Source organism: Amia ocellicauda, chromosome 10 (genome assembly GCF_036373705.1).
Source record: "Amia ocellicauda isolate fAmiCal2 chromosome 10, fAmiCal2.hap1, whole genome shotgun sequence".
Lineage (NCBI taxonomy): Eukaryota > Metazoa > Chordata > Actinopteri > Amiiformes > Amiidae > Amia > Amia ocellicauda.
Window position 1 is genome coordinate 22,427,577 of NC_089859.1, and position 19,355 is coordinate 22,446,931.

The window sequence follows — 19,355 nt, forward strand, 5'->3', positions numbered from 1 at the left end:
TCCATCTGAAACACGGGCGGGGGTGGTGTGCCCTTGGTGTTGTCATGTAAACCCATACTGTTTCGTTTTTGTGGATGAATTTGGTTAAAATGAATACTTTGCGCTGCTGTAATATACATTGTTAGGAAATTATGACTCGGGATATTTGAAAACCCCACGAGCAAATTCCTCCTTGCCTTGCCAGCCCCCCTATGTCCCCCGGTGCTGCTGCAGCCCTGGGTATTTGAGTGCGGCGCCCGTGTGAGTGTGTCAGGGGTTCAGGGCTGTCTTCACACTCCGGGGTAGCAAGGACAACACAGAGAGGTAAGGCGCTGCCACAGCTGCCAGGGTATCTTCTCTTTCGTCTTCGTCTTCTTCTTCTTCTTCTTCATCATCAAATCCTAAAGGCTGAGAGTTGATTAGTTTTGAACCAGAACCTCCTAGACAAAGACAGGAATAAAGTGCACCGCTCTGTTTGCTTTATTAATTGGATTATGATGGTGATGCTCTGATTTGTGTCATTAAGTTAAAGTAATGGCATATTTTAGATGCACGGAAATAAATGATATAATAGGTGTGAAATAGATCATAAATACAGTCTATTCATTGGACATGCATTTATTGGGTGGTTAGACTTTTTTTTTTTTTTTTTTAAACTATTGTAATCAAAACGCTCCACAGTATTGTAAGTTTTTTACATGGGAGACTAACGGATGCTTCAGTTTTGCAGGTTGTAGAAGTAGCCTCATCCAGTGTGCAATAAAAATCTATTTCTGCCTAATTTTTTAATGTAAGCCTAGCCTACATGTTGGCCTTGACCTTGCTCCAGCTTATTTAGTAAAGATCACCAACATCTCTGTAAGAGATTTTATATTGTTGTAAACTCACTTGAAGTCCACTGGGTTATCTGATTGTTGCCAAACCCCTGGAATTTGCAAATATGAACTTCTTAATGAATCTGAAATGCATCCAGTACTTTTCAAAGTCTGTCAATAAATAATAAATATCTGTTATATTACTGGTCATTGTTCACATTTTATGGTTGAAAAAAGACCATCCCATTGCATGTATTGCAAAATGATGATCTCTTGAATCTTGTGTGTGTCCGTGGGCCTGCATCTTGTATGAGTTATTTTTCATGCTCCTCCTGTCACTAAGGGCCACTGAGTTTAACTCGGTTCTTCAATTAGCTGTGCAGAGGATGTGGCTAAGACACCCATGGTCTTCTCCATGAAACTGTAAATACACCTGTTTGATATTAAGCAAATGTATTTAATCAGTGTGAGGCATTTTTATAATTATTGTTAATGTTATACCAGTCATATCTTCATTGTTAAGTATCCAAATATATGGTATTTTGAAAAGTTTTGAGAGAAAATATTCCTCTGCAAGTGACTCTGCAATATAAAATGCATCGTTTGAAAGGTTAATTATGTGGCAGTATTGTCAAATTCTAGATTAAAGGCAAATTTGTTTGAATTGCAGTGTTCATTTGCTGGGGGATTACTGTGGCTCGCACTGCAGTTGGCCTGACACTGCCACTGGAGGTGTAATACTGGCTTTATCCAGGAAATGGTTATGGGTAATGCTGACTACTTGAAGCCCATGTTTAAGATGACTGCACTTGCAACCAACATGCACTGTGTGGTATGGGTTGAAACAAAACGATATACAAAATTGAGACCCAATTGTTTGAAACTATGTAATTCACACCCTAGCCGATGGTTCTTGTTACTGTTCACAATGTTTCTGTAAGAACCCTCAGGTCTTTACTTGCGGACTAGTAATGTGAAATCTTTTCCTCAGCTGTGTCTGAATTGGGTATGAACTCGAAATCATTTTATTTATATATGGTAGTTGTTGTTTCATAATATACTTGGCTAGATGGTGACCATTTTGCCTGCAGCATTGTGGCGCTCTTGGTATCTTGAGAGGATGGATTTACCAACCCTCATCCTCATTAAAGAGAGAACCTGATGACATTTGCAAGAGTTGTATTAATCTGGTAGTTGGGGAAAACTATTTCACACTGTCAGTGTTTGTAAGTTGTTCATATTAAAACGATTAGGTGCAGCATGGACATTTTTTAAATGTGTGAAGTTGTTCTTCATTGTATCAGCTCCGGCTTCCCTGCGACCCTCACCGGTATAAGCAGTTTTGAAGATGGATGGATGGATGTTCCATTAACATGCAAATCAATTTATAATGTTTTTCTGGATTTTTTGTTTTGTTTTTCTGTCTCACTGTTAAAATACACCTACCATTAAAATTATAGACTGATCATTTCTTTGTCAGTGGGCAAATGTACAAAATCAGCAGGGGATCAAATACTTTTTTCCCTCACTGTAAATGTGATGCATTGATGTATTTTTATTTTTTTAATTGAATGTTCACATTATTGGTCTAGCTTGGCAAGTGCATCCTCCTTTTCTCTAGTTTACGAGTGATGTGTACAGATATGTAGATACTTATTTAAGTAGTTTCAATGGACCTCTGCGATTAGTTAATATCAGCATTAAGTTTAAGTTTAATAATGTGTGTTATTATGTCATATGAATGTTCAGACATAGATTGGATGTTTGTTTTTTTTACATAATATGCACGTAGTTTACCAATTTATATAGATTAAATTAATATGCAAAATGGAGTTGACAGCTAATGCAAATTCATGGCGTCTCTGTCCTGGTTTTAGGCAGCATGTAAACTGTCTGCCAGTGTGTGACAAACCCCAGTCCTAGCTACAGTCCAGAACTATTTCAAACCACTTATTTCCTTATACAGTCAAGAAACACTGTGCAGAACTTAAAGGTCTTCCTATTGTAGGGGGAGTATAAGGTTAGACATGATTGGAAAAAAAGAAAGGGAAAAAAAAAAAAGAAATCTCACTCTAGGAGAAAAGTCAATATAACCACTGTAATGTAACATTGATTACACCATGCTCAATACGCATGTTTTTGTAGAGGTTTATAATAACAGAATGCCAAATGATCTGGTTAAGTATCCCCTCATTTTATATGAGGAGACTGCAATACTTTTACATAATTTAACTGACGCCATTGATGTGATCTGAGCACCGCTTGCACTCTTCTCTTGAAAAAGGGATGTAAACTGCCCTCAGGAGAGCTGTGTTTGGGTTTGTATTTGTGTTTGTAAAAGCAAACCTCATATTAATTCACTAAGGTAAGGGAAGTGGTTGCTGCAGGTTTGCCTGTTTAGTACAAACCCTACCATTACCCTACTTGTTGTTTTTTCATTTGGCCTTAATCCAAGGTAATTTACAGGCAACACTACTATATTTATACCACTATACAGCGAGTACAACACCACTATCAGCTTTTTGCTGAAGGAAAGTCTTGTGTTATTTTGTGGTAATGAGATGTATATAATTCTTTCAGGGTTTTTGATTTGTGTAGGTGAATATTGTATGATTCATGTGAGTTACTAATTTCCATGCTCTGTTTCTGTTATGAATTCTGTCCTCATCCACTAAATTGGACTGAGTTGTCTATTTCTGAAGAGCCGAGCTTCTGTGCATCTTAAGTTTTAATCTGAGATGCCATATTTATGGTGAATGGAAAGCAGCCTTTGCGTTAAGTATCCTCTCTCCTCAATTGGTTAATTCCTCCATCCTGCTCCATCCAATGAAGTTACAGTACCTACCACTCGTATCAGAGCTACAGAGCCTCGTTATTAAAGCACATCTGATGTGTGGTTGAATTTACAGTGGAGGGGACTGTAGCCAAGCCTTTTACTGGTTTCTTTTTCACAAGCACTTTATCATCTTGATGTATCTCCATTAAATCTCACATGCATAGTATTCCCCCCCCCCCCTAATTAATATCTACTTCCTCTTCTATTCTAAAAGTCTAAAAAACTAGCACCTGTTTTGCAGACTTTTAAGCTATAATGCATGTCTTCAATTTTGAGATCCCATTTCACATTTCTCTGGTAGAAATTAACAGGAAACCAGGTATAGACCTAAAATTAATTTTGCTCCAGCAAAGTGCCTCCCACAGAATCGTAAATCATTCTACCAGACTTGGGCCGTAATGTAATACGTTTAAGACCTGTAAGGAAATCTGTTAACTGGCTTGCGTATGAATCATGCCTTCTCATTCTCGCAGTGGGTTTTTGTGTGAATAAATGGAGAATAAATCCTCAAGTAGCTATATTAAACCATTTCCCCAATTTATCCTATTATCATAACTTGTGTTCAATCAGAGACTTCTGTGTTGATATCTTTATCAAGATCAGACAAAAAGCTGTTTTAAAGGCATGTACAGTGGGGGAAAAAAGTATTTGATCCCCTGCTGATTTTGTACGTTTGCCCACTGACAAAGAAATGATCAGTCTATAATTTTAATGGTAGGTGTATTTTAACAGTGAGAGACAGAATAACAACAAGAAAATCCAGAAAAACGCATTTCAAAAAAGTTATACATTGATTTGCATGTTAATGAGGGAAATAAGTATTTGATCCCCTATCAATCAGCAAGATTTCTGGCTCCCAGGTGTCTTTTATACAGGTAACGAGCTGAGATTAGGAGCTCTCTCTTAAAGGGAGCGCCCCTAATCTCAGCTCGTTACCTGTATAAAAGACACCTGTCCACAGAAGCATCAATCAATCAGATTCCAAACTCTCCACCATGGCCAAGACCAAAGAGCTGTCCAAGGATGTCAGGGACAAGATTGTAGACCTACACATGGCTGGAATGGGCTACAAGACCATCGCCAAGCAGCTTGGTGAGAAGGTGACAACAGTTGGTGCGATTATTCGCAAATGGAAGAAACACAAAATAACTGTCAGTCTCCCTCGGTCTGGGGCTCCATGCAAGATCTCACCTTGTGGAGTTTCAATGATCATGAGAACGGTGAGGAATCAGCCCAGAACTACACGGGAGGATCTTGTTAATGATCTCAAGGCAGCTGGGACCATAGTCACCAAGAAAACAACTGGTAACACACTACGCCGTGAAGGACTGAAATCCTGCAGCGCCCGCAAGGCCCCCTTGCTCAAGAAAGCACATGTACAGGCCCGTCTGAAGTTTGCCATCATCTGAATGATTCAGAGGAGAACTGGGTGAAAGTGTTGTGGTCAGATGAGACCAAAATCGAGCTCTTTGGCATCAACTCAACTCGCCGTGTTTGGAGGAGGAGGAATGACCCCAAGAACACCATCCCCACCGTCAAACATGGAGGTGGAAACATTATGCTTTGGGGGTGTTTTTCTGCTAAGGGGACAAGACAACTGCACCGCATCAAAGGGACGATGGACGGGGCCATGTACCGTCAAATCTTGGGTGAGAACCTCCTTCTCTCAGCCAGGGCATTGAAAATGGGTTGTGGATGGGTATTCCAGCATGACAATGACCCAAAACACACAGCCAAGGCAACAAAGGAGTGGCTCAAGAAGAAGCACATTAATGTCTTGGAGTGGCCTAGCCAGTCTCCAGACCTTAATCCCATAGAAAATCTGTGGAGGGAGCTGAAGGTTCGAGTTGCCAAACGTCAGCCTCGAAACCTTAATGACTTGGAGAGGATCTGCAAAGAGGAGTGGGACAAAATCCCTCCTGAGATGTGTGCAAACCTGGTGGCCAACTACAAGAAACGTCTGACCTCTGTGATTGCCAACAAGGGTTTTGCCACCAAGTACTAAGTGGAAGGGGTCAAATACTTATTTCCCTCATTAACATGCAAATCAATGTATAACTTTTTTGAAATGCGTTTTTCTGGATTTTTTTGTTGTCATTCTGTCTCTCACTGTTAAAATACACCTACCATTAAAATTATAGACTGATCATTTCTTTGTCATTGGGCAAACGTACAAAATCAGCAGGGGATCAAATACTTTTTTCCCCCACTGTAGTTATACAATAAAGTAGCTTTAGCATTAGTTTGGTATATTTCTTACTTTCTTCTCTGATTTACAAGTGGTTAATCTTTTATTCATTTTTGTTATTTGTAGATCATCTGAATCCCAAATGTACAGTTATCGTGGTTTTAATGATTAATCATGTTGCTAACATGGTAAACACGGTATATCCCCATGCATTTAGGGCAGAATAACAGGGAATTACCATTGAGGTCCTATGGGTTCAGCATCGTCATATATGAATTCTCAGTGTTTGTGCTCTTTCCCAATGGGACTCTTTGAGCTCCAAGGTAACGCTGGTCTTGCCTGGGGATTCTCGCATCAGATGCACTCCCTCTGTGTCTACAGGGACGGGTAATGTCAGAAGCTTGCTATTCCTGTAGGTAAATTGTTGGCACTAACTCTTCATTCTGTTGAGCTTATTTCACCAACATGTTCCTGCAAAAACAATGTCTGAAAAGAGATCTCTAATGAAGGTACAGAGAGAGTATGTTTACGTGACATTTTACCTTGGCCATTTTGGTAAACTAATACGGTACAGCTTTACAAATGCAACATTACAAAAAACAATTAAATTAAATTAACCGTTTTGCCTCATAAACCATGCAGGACACTGGAACTGCTGGCTGGGCTTGCAAAGATCACCATGGACTCGGAGAGAGCTTGCAGAAGCACTAAGTTACATTATGTAGTTAGATTTGGTTTTATTAGAAAACCAACCAATTTAAATAAGCAAAGAAGTATGCCAATTAGGAACACAGCACCTAGAGGTTTGGTCAGGCTTTTGGTGTCATTTAATGAGGAGGCAATGCTATGTGTTGCTGCAGGTGGGCATCATGACCAATTGCATGGGGATTAACCATCTGAAACATTGGATAGGGAACACAGAGGTTGTCTCTGCTGCAGGAGTTCATAAACTACATGTAAGATTCAAGCTGTGACACAAGCAAGTCGTATGAAGTTTGTTTGTTTGCCTACTTGTGTAGCCTCTAATAAAAAAATGAAACTTGTCTCCTCCTGCCCCATGCTGTAATACGATACGGGTATAAACCCTGACCCAGTCTCTGAAGTTAGCTTTGATGAGCTTTCTAAATATAGACCAAACCAGTGGTTGGGAACAGTGCTTACTGAAAAGAAACATACCTTTCGAACTGATAGGCCAAAACTTTTAGCTGGTCTGTACTTTTGTTGATCACTTTTTTGACAAGAAACAAACCAACAAGTGGCTCATCATAAAACGCTGTGTGGAAATGATGAATTTAAAAAGGAAATGATACCCTGAGAAAAGGTCATTCTTTCTGATGAAGCTTTTTTTGTAGACTACACCAACCAATTGTGCTTTGCGAAATGTATATCGGTGTGTTTTACTACTAATCTTGCTGCGCCCACAATCCAAGAGCTGTAATGATTCTTGGGAGTCATTTTTCTAAATTTGACAGGACATTATTTTCTTCTGGATATCCAGTCTCTTGATGAGTAATTGGGTGGTGGTAATTGGTTTAGCCTTGCTTTAATTACAGTTTGAGACGTGTTTGTGTGTGTGTGTACTGACTCATTCAGTGACTTTTATTAGATGTAGCCTATTCTTTAACATAACGGAGCTCCACTTTCTTGTTCTACTTATTACAGCTCGGTGAATGTTGATGTGAGCTCTGTACATGTTTAAGGGTTTGTTTTATGTCTGTGTTTTGCAGGAAGTTTATGAATAAGCAGCAGAAGCCAGTGCTAACAGGCCAGCGGTTCAAAACCAGGAAAAGGGGTAAGAAACGCAGTATGACGCTGAGTAGCTGACTCTTCATGGCACGGTTTGATTCATTAAACAAAATTGATACCATTCATTTACCTTCTTAACTACAGTAAATGCTTGGGAAGCCTTTCTAATGGTATTCAATAACTTCAAATGGATGAAACATCAAAGTTGGAAGGTGTCGTATTTTATTATTATTGATTACCAGAGAATACTTTAACTCTAATTAGAAAAAAAAAAAAGCACTCTTCAAAGTTCTATTTTATTTTTTTAATTGTAAGAGCATTGCTAATTACCATGACAAAGGGTGCTTTGTGAGATTACTGGGGACTTCAAGATCCCTTGAACTGCTCTGAAATTGACTTTATCTTTATCCACTCAAAGGAGGTCTACAATTGCTTGCCTATCACTGTCCAAAATGTGTTCCTCTCCCATAATTGCCATTTAGTTTTTATTTGCATGTTATTTACATATTGGAGTCCCACACTCGTGTATATCAGAAAAAGCATTAAACAGGTGCTAAATCCAGTGTTGCATCCCATTTTATTCTTTGTTTTCAGATGAAAAGGAGAAGTTTGAGCCTACGGTGTTCAGAAATACTATCATTCATGGGCTTAATGAAGCTGGGACTGACCTGGATGCTGTAGCCAAGTTTCTGGACGTGACCGGGTCGAGACTTGACTATCGCCGCTATGCAGACACCCTTTTCGACATCCTCATTGCTGGAAGCATGCTGGGTGAGGAAAGATTTAAGACCCTGGTTTTAAATGGTTAAAATATTTTCCAGTATTTATCTTGCCGGGCCTGGGAATATATGAGAACAGTGGATGCCTGTACCTTTCTGACTCAGTTTGCAGGCTGTGAAGGAAATGGCCAGATGCCCAGCTGTTATATGTATGCAGACTGAACTGCCCTAAAAATCTGAGCTTCAACTGGTACAGCTGTCATATATTGATGTCACAGGAGCATTGCTGTCTTATAATGCATGTCATATGGAGTATATGTTAGTGGAGCCTGGCAGAGATGCCCTATCTTACGGAATTGTGAAATGTTTCGTTGTAAATGGATAATATACTTTCTACTGTTGACTGGCATGAAATCCTCTGAAGTTCATTCTTCCTTGAAGTTGAGCAACAAGGGATACATTTATCAACCGAGTTTCTCAAAACATTTGTGATGGTGTGAGTGTGTTAGAATGTGTTGCCCAAAGTTATTCTACATAATTGAGAGCAGAAAATGTACTTTGTTAGTCTTAAGATGTCTTGACAAAGGCAAACGCATCTCTCTCGCACACAAAAAACCTAAAACCTGATACCAAAGCCATTTGCTTTTAGTTCATTTCAATTTAGTAGAAGACTGATGTCCAACATGTAAGCCTTTTTTCCTGGGAGCCCACTATATGTAAGCAGTTGAGATAGTTGAGCCATTAATCTGTTGTTCAGTAAGGCAAGGGCAAAGTGATTGTTGCAGGGTTTAAAGGTTTACAACACAAATCCCTTTAATCAAAGAGATTTCCTTGTCCCCATCCTGAACAATTATTCCGGGGGCAGGAACTGTAGCGTGGATATAAATATAAAGCGCTCCATAGTTTCACGTGATGCATTTAATTAATCCACCTTCGCTATACCTGTACACATTTGGAAGGAGTTCAGTGTCTGTTTTATCTGAGTTATTATAAATCACATGAGACACCAGGCAATCACATCACAGATTTCCAAAAAATCCTACACCTCTAATCTTGTGTATAAATGTCATCCTGTTCAAAGAATTATCAGTATTGAAAAATTCTTCTGTTTCCAATGATGTTTCCTGGCACTTAATGCTAGTAGTGCAAGTTTCACAGGATGTACATTTGTTTAAGTTTTTCCTCTGAATTATTTAAACTCCTGACATTTGCCACCTAAAGACCAAATACTAGGGTCCTGAGAAAAAAAAAAAACGTTAGCATCACTATATGCTGCTTCCACTGTTTAAGACTTCCCTTAAAATCTGTAATTTCATCCCCCTTACATCCCTTGTAAACATCTCGAATGCAAGATGTCCGCTTTCCCAGCTGCTGGAGAAACACTAGCCACAAGTGCCCCCCGACAATGTGGTTCAAAGAAAGGCGTTCCTCCGGCAGCTTTGAGACCACAGGTTCACAGCAGCCTCCAGAAGTCTCCTGTTCAAAAGAAAGCTGACCTCTCAAAACCAATTGCATTAGATGTATCTTAGGCCATAAAACACTTGTCAGGATGTGTGTGAACAAATTGGAGAGAACCCTGAAGGCACATCACTCAGACAGTTGAAGAAACCTATATTTGTAATTTGTGCTTTTAGCTTGAAGGAGTTAAATCTGTTTTTCCCCACAGAGCTATCGGGCAGTCCCTGCAAATTCCACTTAAGCTAAAAGGCTTAGTGTAACCCTATATAAAGGATCTGAACTTAAATGATCTCGCCTTTCAGATAAAAAGAAAAGTGTCACTGGCAAGTCTGATATCCACCACGTAGATTGAAAGGAGGTGTGATAACTCATTCTAAAGCATGTCTCTGAAGCAAAGGTACATCCGCCGGTGGGATTTTGACTATACTTTAGTGCGGCCTTTGTGTTGGATGTCGTTTGGCAAGGTCAACGCTTTCGTTTTTTTAACGACCATCGAGAGCCACTACAAAGTGCTCTGCATCCGTACACTTGGCTAAACTGGCACAATGTGCAATATGTCAAGAGCCAGAGATAAGCCTGTCCTGACATCTGTCTGACTGTGTCGGTGAGAGAGAGGGAGTCAGTCTGGTTTATGAGACCCTGTGAAGCCAGATCAATCCGATGGGGTCCGTTACTGTCGCTTGGAAACATCGGGCAGTGTCGGGCACCCTTGGTTTACTTTTGACAACGATGAGGTGTCCACAATACAAAAATATACTTTCCCTTAACAGTATTGTGTGAGCACAGTTTTGTGTTGTTAAATGACAGCTTTGTTTTGATATGTGAACAATTATGTCCTATCTATTCTCCGTGCAGTATTCATTGTGTGGAATTCATTTTCTGTCTTATTTTGGTAAAATAGTCTTCTGTTAATAAGGTATGATTCAGACAGTTCTGTTCATAATAGATGTACATTTGGCACAGTCTGCACAATTTTTTTTCCTTGGTGTCAGTGGGGTGAGTGAGTTTGTTTTACATTTCCTGTGTTTAACCTGTGCAAATGTGCATACTGTTATGTTTAAGGTTAAAGCAGCCCTGTTTGTTCCCATTTGAAGTTTTTGCACATTTACTTGAGGAATACACTGGGCCTAATGTATTGTGTAGTGGTATTTGTAAGTGCAATGGATGTACATTATTGTACAATATAAAATATTAAAAAGTGAGTTCAACTTTGAAAAATAAGGCCCCCAGTCTCGCAATTTGTTTCTTATTCTTGTGCTGTACATCCTTAAAAAAACATCTTCTGGTCTTTTGAAAAGCACAGCAAGATAAATGCCAAACCTTTTTTATTTTTTCTGATGCATTTTACATTTTCCCAAAGGCGGTTTCCTTTGTGCATCATTAGAACGTGGATGGATGGGTAATTAGGTGAACTATGTGCTGTAATTGAATTGGGTATGAAGCAGTTAAAGCGTGTGCCAAATGAAGTGTGAATTTCATTCTATGGGCCCTATACCAATAGTACTTTGCACATTGTGTGGGACCCTATTCCCTGTCCCCCTGCGGGCTGTGTAGTATTTGTGTAATCAGTGTAATGCACTCTCAAGATTGTCAATCACAGCTTCAATTATTGTGACATACTTGCCCCCCAGCATTATACAATCACTGTGCTTATCAAGGTCACAACCCTGGAAGCATATTGCCATTTTTGAAGCTCAATAAAAACATCCTTCCTGTCTGGTACTGTTAACCTTTTCAATAAGGGGGTCTACCACACTGACCCGAACAAACTGGGGTCCCAACTGACTCAGTGTTCCTGAAGGTAATTTAAACTGGAAATAATGTTACGGCCTTCCCCTCTCATCAATGTTAGCCTCCACAAATGTGCAGCATTCAATTAATTCATTACATTCGGGATGACAGATGGACATGCAAGAAAGTTCAAGACCGGCGCTCATGTCGGTCTGTGAAACTAGCAGTTTTCTTTTGTGTGTGTTTAACACACGTGGTGAAGACAACTGTTAAAACTGTCCTTGTAGTCCAGATAATTAAACGCACCTTCTGCCTTCTCTGCAGCCCCAGGAGGGACGCGCATTGACGATGGCGACAAGACCAAGATGACCGATCACTGCGTGTTCACTGCCGCCGAGAGCCATGCCACATTGCGCAGCTACGCTCAGGTGAGACTGGGGGAGGGGCGCTAAGGAGACTGGGAACTGATGTCCGTGGCCAGTTTAGAAAACCCATTAGAGCTGCTAATACCAATAAATCCCCAACGCACTGACCTTGTAACAAGAGCTCTATCATTTTAATGTAATCCCTCAAGGATTACAACTCCCAAGGATAGTGTTGCCATCAAGCCACAAGTCTGCTGGAACCTGACGGAGAGTTCCTTTTTTCCTCTTTTCATTAATCTTTTATTTATGAAATCCAAACAAACAAAATGGACATCCATAACATAAAAAATGACTTTGTGATCAAGTGGAATATATATTTTTCTTTTGTTGGGAGTCCAACCACTAAACTAACCTAAACTGATCAAACCAACATTACTGTGTTGTTCTTTATGATCTCTAACAGATAGGGAAGTGATCAGGCATGGATGCCGTTCTTCTTATAAAGGCCAGTGGATTGTAATGCATCTTTTCTTGATTTTAAAGGTTTTCAATAAACTGATCAGGAGATACAAATATCTAGAAAAAGCCTTCGAAGAAGAAATCAAAAAGGTAAGGGCATCTTTAAGCAGTTAGTTATTTTAGTGAATTGAGTGTCATCCCATGCTGCCTGATCCCACTAGATCACATCATAAATAAATTAATTGTTCATGATCTACAGCTAATCAGGAATTGGAAAAAGTATTGATTTTCATAATTGTTCTACCTTCTGTAGCTGTTCCATTTCAGCTGTCTGTCTGCGCACGCACACACACACACACACACACGTCTTCATTGATGTGTAGGGTCTCCATATTGAAGACAATTGTTTTAAATCCATAGAAATCGAATTAAAATGTGCTTCACAAGTTATATTTCTGAATTCTGCTAACGAAGCAAAATAGCCAGCAGTGCGTACTTTTTGTGTGCATTTTAACACCAAGGCAATGTTGCTCGATTTGATAACCCCTGTGAGCACAATGACTTCTTCTCCGCAGCTTCTGCTGTTCCTGAAGGCCTTCAGCGAGTCTGAGCAGACCAAGCTGGCAATGCTCGCCGGGATCCTGTTGGCGAACACAACCCTTCCTGCCACCATTTTAACCAGCCTCTTCAGCGACAACATTGTCAAAGAAGGTGTGGCCATTTTGTTTGCTGTTTATAACCCATGGCATCCATTGATATAATCACCACCCTCTTTATGGCTGAAATATTGGACTTCTGTTTTTATTTTATTTTAAATTTATTTTGTTGAGCTCTGTCTATTTTGATTTTGGTGTTGGAAGTGATGATGTGGCAAGATAAACGGATGACTCAGCTGGTCCTTTGATTGATCTACTGCATTATTCGTCTGGCTGTATTTGCATTGGCCGTTTGTGTTCTTCACCATTCTTTATATAATCCTCTTGTCTGATTTCCAATTGACAGGAATCTCTGCATCATTTGCTGTGAAGTTATTTAAAGCATGGATGGCGGAAAAAGATGCCAATGCAGTTACTTCAGCTTTAAGAAAAGCAAACTTGGACAAAAAGCTACTAGTAAGAAATGTTGTAAAGTCTGATTGCTGGTTCACATAATCCCATGTCAAAAGCAGTCTGGGAAGAGTTCTTTACTTTTCAAGTGCATTTGTCCCTTTTTGGTGAAGTATTAGTGTTAAAACTGTTTTAAAATTTGGCACAATTGAAAACGTGAATAACCCCCGAGAGATTCTTCAGTGATTTCACATTGACTACTTTGTAAATTATTTTAAAACCAGCGGTGGACAAAAGAAAACCATGAATGAATGAATAACATTAATGTGTAATATATAGATAAATACACAATTATATTTTTACCATAATATACATTTAACAATAAGATGTCAAATTGTAGAAATCTGAAATATATAACTCCTAAAACACCGCATAATGGTAGGGTCAAGTGGCTGCATGTGTGTCTTTCCCAGCATTTGCCAATTTCATTAATTTCTGTGCTGAAAATCCAGCACCTTCTCACTTGACGTTCCCTCCTGTGTAGGAACTATTTCCTGCCAACAAGCAGACCGTAGAGCACTTTTCGAACTACTTCAACGACGCGGGTCTGAAGGAGCTCTCTGACTTCCTGCGCCTCCAGCAGTCTCTGGGGACCAGGAAGGAGCTGCAGAAGGATTTGCAGGAGCGCCTGTCCCAGGAGTGTCCCATCAGGGAGGTGAGACGGCTAGGACCCAGGGCTGTGCTTTCTCTGTAATGCAGAACTGATGGAGGTGGACTTTGGTTGGCAATGGTCTACAACAAGGGTTCCCAATGAGTAGCAAAACTATTAACATTGCAATCTTGGTTAGTATGTTTGAAAAGTGTCTGTGCTGAAGTGATGTTCACTACCAACTATTCACGGCCTTACCAGTCTTTGTAACCAATAAGAGCCCAGACAGTTGTCATGTCTTCTGACACAATCCCATAATCGTTCCACAGATAGTTCTTTATGTTAAAGAGGAGATGAAGAGGAACGAGCTACAGGAACAGGCCGTGATCGGGCTCCTGTGGACCTGCGTTATGAACGCGATGGAGTGTAATAAGAAAGAAGAGCTGGTTACAGAACAAGCACTCAAACACTTGAAGGTAAACCATATAGGATAAGATTTATTTTAGTTTTCTGTACATATGTGTGTGTGACGCTGTTGATTATTTGCGCTTGCTGTTTTTACTGCTTGCAGTGTATTGATGCTGTGTGTACACTGTTGTTTTTTGTTTGTTTTATATATATGAAGCCCCAGTGTGAACTGAAGTGCTATGCACACTTAATTTACATTCAAACTGATTTCAAGTGTTTGCCTTTAATATTACATGCTACGTGACCTCAGCTGTGACGTTTCATTCCTATATGTCTACACTTCTGACAGACGTGTAAGCTTAAATTAATCTGCAGAGGCTCGCAAGCAGTTTCTGTGCAAGGTTACATTTCACCAAACCGGGATCCTATCAAAGGCAGTGAGACGGTGCCCTCTGGTGGCAAATCCTGCAAATTATACTTCATCTTGTGTGCTTGTATACATAGATGTCACAGTTTGAGAATTACAACCAAAGGAGATACATGAAGATATTACATTGTGCTTGAAGCTTGTTACTCTTAATGGCTTCAGTTCAAGTTGGCTCCTGTGACCTATTTTTTCCACAGAGAATATATACTTCTAAACTAACTTTCATATGAAAATTGACTGAATAATACAGACAAGACTCGAGAAGAGAAGACAAGAGAAGTTTGTTGTCCATCTCTTGTCAGGATTTCACATTTCTTGCGCTAACAGTTTATCAGAAACGTAATAATAATAACCTTGGTGATCAATGTTCATCGAGTATCTTGTTTTCCAGCACTATGCCCCTCTGCTGGCCGTGTTCAGCACCCAGGGCCAGTCCGAGCTCATCCTTCTGCAGAAGATCCAGGAGTATTGCTATGATAACATCCACTTCATGAAGTCCTTCCACAAGATTGTGGTGCTCTTTTACAAAGGTGAGACTTCAAGCTGCATCTTGAGTTACTCTTGTAATCTCTCCACTTCTGGAGGGCCCTACTCACATTATCAGGTTTCTATTGAAGCTACAAATTTCTCAAATGGCACAATGTTATTTTGGATATGAAATCATCTTTTTGGTGTTCTGTTTTACAAAGGATTGGTATTTATTACTGAAATAAACAATTCATACGATTTAATTAAACCAGAGAAAAGTATGCAGGTGTATTATATAAACAGACAACTAATTCCTCAATATACAGATTAAACGGACACTTCTGCCTAGCAAAGATCACCAATCTCTTCAGTTTAAAACCCATTTTCTATTGTTATATAATAGTGAATATATCCATTGGTTCCTGTCAGTGAAACAAACAAGTGTGACGCTGGCTGGCATTCTGCCTTGATCAATTATAAAAGATGTGTTCAGTGACTTTCACACATCCGTAAGCAAAGATCAGACCAAAGTGGGTTTGGATTGTGTTCCTGGGAGTTCGGTGCATCTCTATTTAATTGTAAATCCCCTGCCTTTGAGTGATCTGACCAAACCGATGCTCTGATTTGTAGCCGACGTCCTGAGTGAAGAAGCCATTCTCAAGTGGTACAAAGAAGGACATACGGCCAAAGGCAAGAGCGTCTTCCTGGAGCAGATGAAGAAGTTTGTGGAATGGCTTCAAAATGCAGAGGAAGGTAATGCAAATTTGTATGTATTGATTAATTCCTCCACAAAGTTGTAATCGCTAAATTTAAGGGTGCTAAACAAAGCACTTAATGTTTCATTAGTCTATAGAAATAAATGTCATAAAAAATGTATTTGTATGTGCTTTATTTGCCTCGGCAGGATATAGGGATTTAGTGACAGATCCCTTGTATGTTGAACTGCTTTCAGCAGGAGGGTGAACCCTTTTGTCCTGAACCGTGTCCTGCTTTTCAACAGGATTTTGACCCTAAACAAGCACCAGTCCTTGCACATTGTATTTGGGAAGTGGGCAGCGCGATACTAATTCGACTGCCTTGCCTTTCAGAGTCTGAATCGGAGGGTGAAGGCGAGCACTGAAACCCAGGCTTCGTGTCAAGCAGGTTCCTCTGTGGTCGAGCGCTGCGTTAATGGCTTCAGTGTAGTTCTCCAGGAGAAAGTGAAGACTAGGTTTTTCCTTTGTATAACAGCGTAAAAGATGCTTGTGAAGCCCTCTGACATCGGCTCCATCCTGTGGGCCTTTACAGCTCGTTCCGTGAGCTTAACATTAGAAGTAAAGTCAGCAGATGTTCATGTAGGAGCCAACGGGGAACCTGCAATGGCATAACTATGGACTCCTGTATCAAACTCTCTCTTCAGGTACTGTGAGAACACCCGAGTGTCTACTTTGCTTTATTTCCATATTTATAATTCAGAATTTACTTGTGTATTTTACTTGGCTATTAAGTTTTTCATTTTTTTAATAAAGGGGTTTTATTTATTAACCCCCACCCTTTTTAAAATATTTTACACCACTTTACTGTTGTGTTCTAGAAGATATTTTTATACACTTTGAAATCAAGTGGATTATTTCAATGACAAATCAGGTTTGTCCAGTTGTTGTACCTGGAGGAACAATATTTTTAACAAATCCCATTTGCTTTTTTAATTTTGGAAACGTACAAACTTTTTAATCCCTTTTGTTTGATAGTAAGTGGTCAGACTGTGTGACTTTCCATTCTTGTGTAAATTTCAGGATATGCTACAATTCACAAAGTCTGTAAATGAAAACTAAAAAACCACGCCATGTTGTTAATCATTACATGAAATGTAAATGTAGCATGTTACCACTTCTACAGGCATAGTTTCTATATGTTTAAAAATGTCACAAACATTCAGACCTTGTGTAAATAGAAGTGTCCTTATGGATAGTTTTGTTTTGTTACAGAGCATAAAAAGAAAGTAAATAAATTAACCCTTTGATGTATTATGGATACATTCTTGTAATAAATAATGAAGAATGAAAAGCAAGATTACAGAAATGTGTATGAATACAATTAAATTTTGTTTTTTTTCCATGAGTCCCTCTTCTTTCACTGAATACATTGATGGATTTATATGAGCTTCAACAATCATGTCTTAAAGGTAGAGCTGTTCAGTTTTATACCAAAAAGTTAGTAATCACAAATTAATTTTTTCCCACAAATAACTAATATTGTTTGATTTCCTGCTATAATAATATTAATACTACTAATAATACCTTGTTTGTATCTCACCTTTTGGTGATGCTGTAAAAAAGTATATAAATAAAGTTTATTTAATGCAAAAAAAAAAGTATATATGGGGCTTTATTATGAATCACTCCTCTGACTACTTTAGGGCTAAGAAGAGCATAGCATTCCCTGTATGCCATAAACACATTTTTTGTTTTACATTATCATTACAATACTACTAATAAATGCTCATAAAGCTTGATTTAAATTGGTATAATTCCATCCTGACAGTTCCTGTCTAGTCATGTTTCCCACTTGATGAAACTAAAGTGATTCTAAATCATATACACTTGGTTGCTCGCCATTCGTTCTCTTTCACTCAATGCCAATACTCGATCACAAAGCTGAAATTTGTAAAAGTGACGTCTGAGGCCAAGAGCCGACCCGGATGGGCAAACGGGTAGGGCAAAGATGGGAGAACCGGAGATCAACCAAGAACAGAAGAAGGCCAAAGCATGTGCCACACAGGCTACTGAGGCTCGACCCAAGAGAGGAAGCCGGCCCCGTCACATCCAGTCTATAAAACCGAATGAAAGTGTCAGTCTGTCAGGGGCCCAGGATGAAGCCACAGCATGAGGAGATTGCACCATCAAGTGCTCGCACACTAGGATACCAGCAGCCTTGTAGGCCACTACATCATCCTCTATGTGGTAAGTATGCAGGGATGAGAAGCTGCCATATGGCATGATCAAATAGGGGTGTTGATGCATATTGGTATTAAAATGACAGTGTAACCAAATGACTTGACCTCCAGACAGAACTGTAATACATATTGAGGTCCAGCTGTGATTTGATATTAAACCTCTAAAGAACTAGATGCATTTTGCCTCCTCTTTTCCTAACAAAGCATAGACAGGGTCGTCTCCTGTGTCATTAATCTGAGAGTTAGGCTTGTACTTGTAATACGGCAAAGACAAAAGCAACTACAACATGTATTTTTCAATTATGCTTTAGTGACTGCATTCCTCTATTCACGTATATTTGCAGTTAACATTAAATATTGTTCCAGATACTGTTTATAATGTTGCACAGTTTTACTATTTAATATGTTATGTAAATACTTACTAAATAGTAATAGTTCAAATGTGGAGTTTAACTTCAAGGTCAAGTGCACACGTTTAGAGGAATCTCTGCAAGCAGAACCCAGGTACATGGCCCCTGGTTTCAGGATGCATTCTCTTTGACTCTTTAAACTGTATAACTTATAAAAAAGATGGTTCCTTAATAATATAATTTCCTTATACAATTTTATACTTAACTTAAAACCCCTACTCTTAAAAATATTTAAAAGGCTCTGATTTAGGAAATTATTAGTTCAATTAAGGGTTCAATTAAGTTATTGAGAGTTTGGTTGGATCAAAAACCAGCAGGATAGGTGGTACTCAAGGACAGGTTTGAGAACCATTGAACTAGAACAATTAGTTGTGGGTGGAGATTGAAGATTAAGATTGATTTTCCTAGAGGTAGTTTAAAGAGAATGTTGAACACTTTTGGAAAAATATAGCTTTCTGATGCGACTGCTACTTAAAGCTGCTATGGTAAATTTCCTTGGGATCTTTAAAAACACATTCTGAAGTTGTGTTTAATTAATAACTACAGTAGTAGGAGAAGCTTCTACCCAGATTCAAACTTCCTCGCAGTACGTCCCTGACTGACCTGCGCCAGGCTTCATAATAATTTTTCTTCCAAATGTGATTGTTGGAATGTGAAAATGTAAAAAATAGTGTCATCATCACAGATTATATGTTAAGAAAGTTGCCTTTGAGCAA

General features: G+C 39.2%; 1 protein-coding gene across 1 annotated transcript; it reads left to right on the plus strand.

Annotated features, from left to right (window-relative positions):
* The first annotated feature begins 206 nt into the window (after positions 1 to 206).
* bzw2 (basic leucine zipper and W2 domains 2) lies at positions 207 to 17,394 on the plus strand. The gene is made up of 12 exons (XM_066715549.1): positions 207 to 303; positions 7,546 to 7,610; positions 8,159 to 8,335; positions 11,797 to 11,900; positions 12,381 to 12,446; positions 12,872 to 13,007; positions 13,299 to 13,408; positions 13,887 to 14,057; positions 14,321 to 14,467; positions 15,218 to 15,356; positions 15,925 to 16,047; positions 16,383 to 17,394. Exons 2-12 carry the CDS (start codon positions 7,553 to 7,555, stop codon positions 16,412 to 16,414), a joined length of 1,263 nt encoding a protein of 420 aa, XP_066571646.1. The 5' UTR covers positions 207 to 303; positions 7,546 to 7,552; the 3' UTR covers positions 16,415 to 17,394.
* The last annotated feature ends 1,961 nt before the right edge of the window (positions 17,395 to 19,355 follow it).

Excerpts from the sequence above, each read along its gene's own strand:
- bzw2 (XM_066715549.1), top strand. The coding sequence starts at position 7,553 with ATGAATAAGCAGCAGAAGCCAGTGCTAACAGGCCAGCGGTTCAAAACC. Across the intron at positions 7,611-8,158 it reads GTTCAAAACCAGGAAAAGGG|ATGAAAAGGAGAAGTTTGAG; the intron begins GTAAGAAACGCA and ends CTTTGTTTTCAG. Across the intron at positions 12,447-12,871 it reads TCGAAGAAGAAATCAAAAAG|CTTCTGCTGTTCCTGAAGGC; the intron begins GTAAGGGCATCT and ends TCTTCTCCGCAG.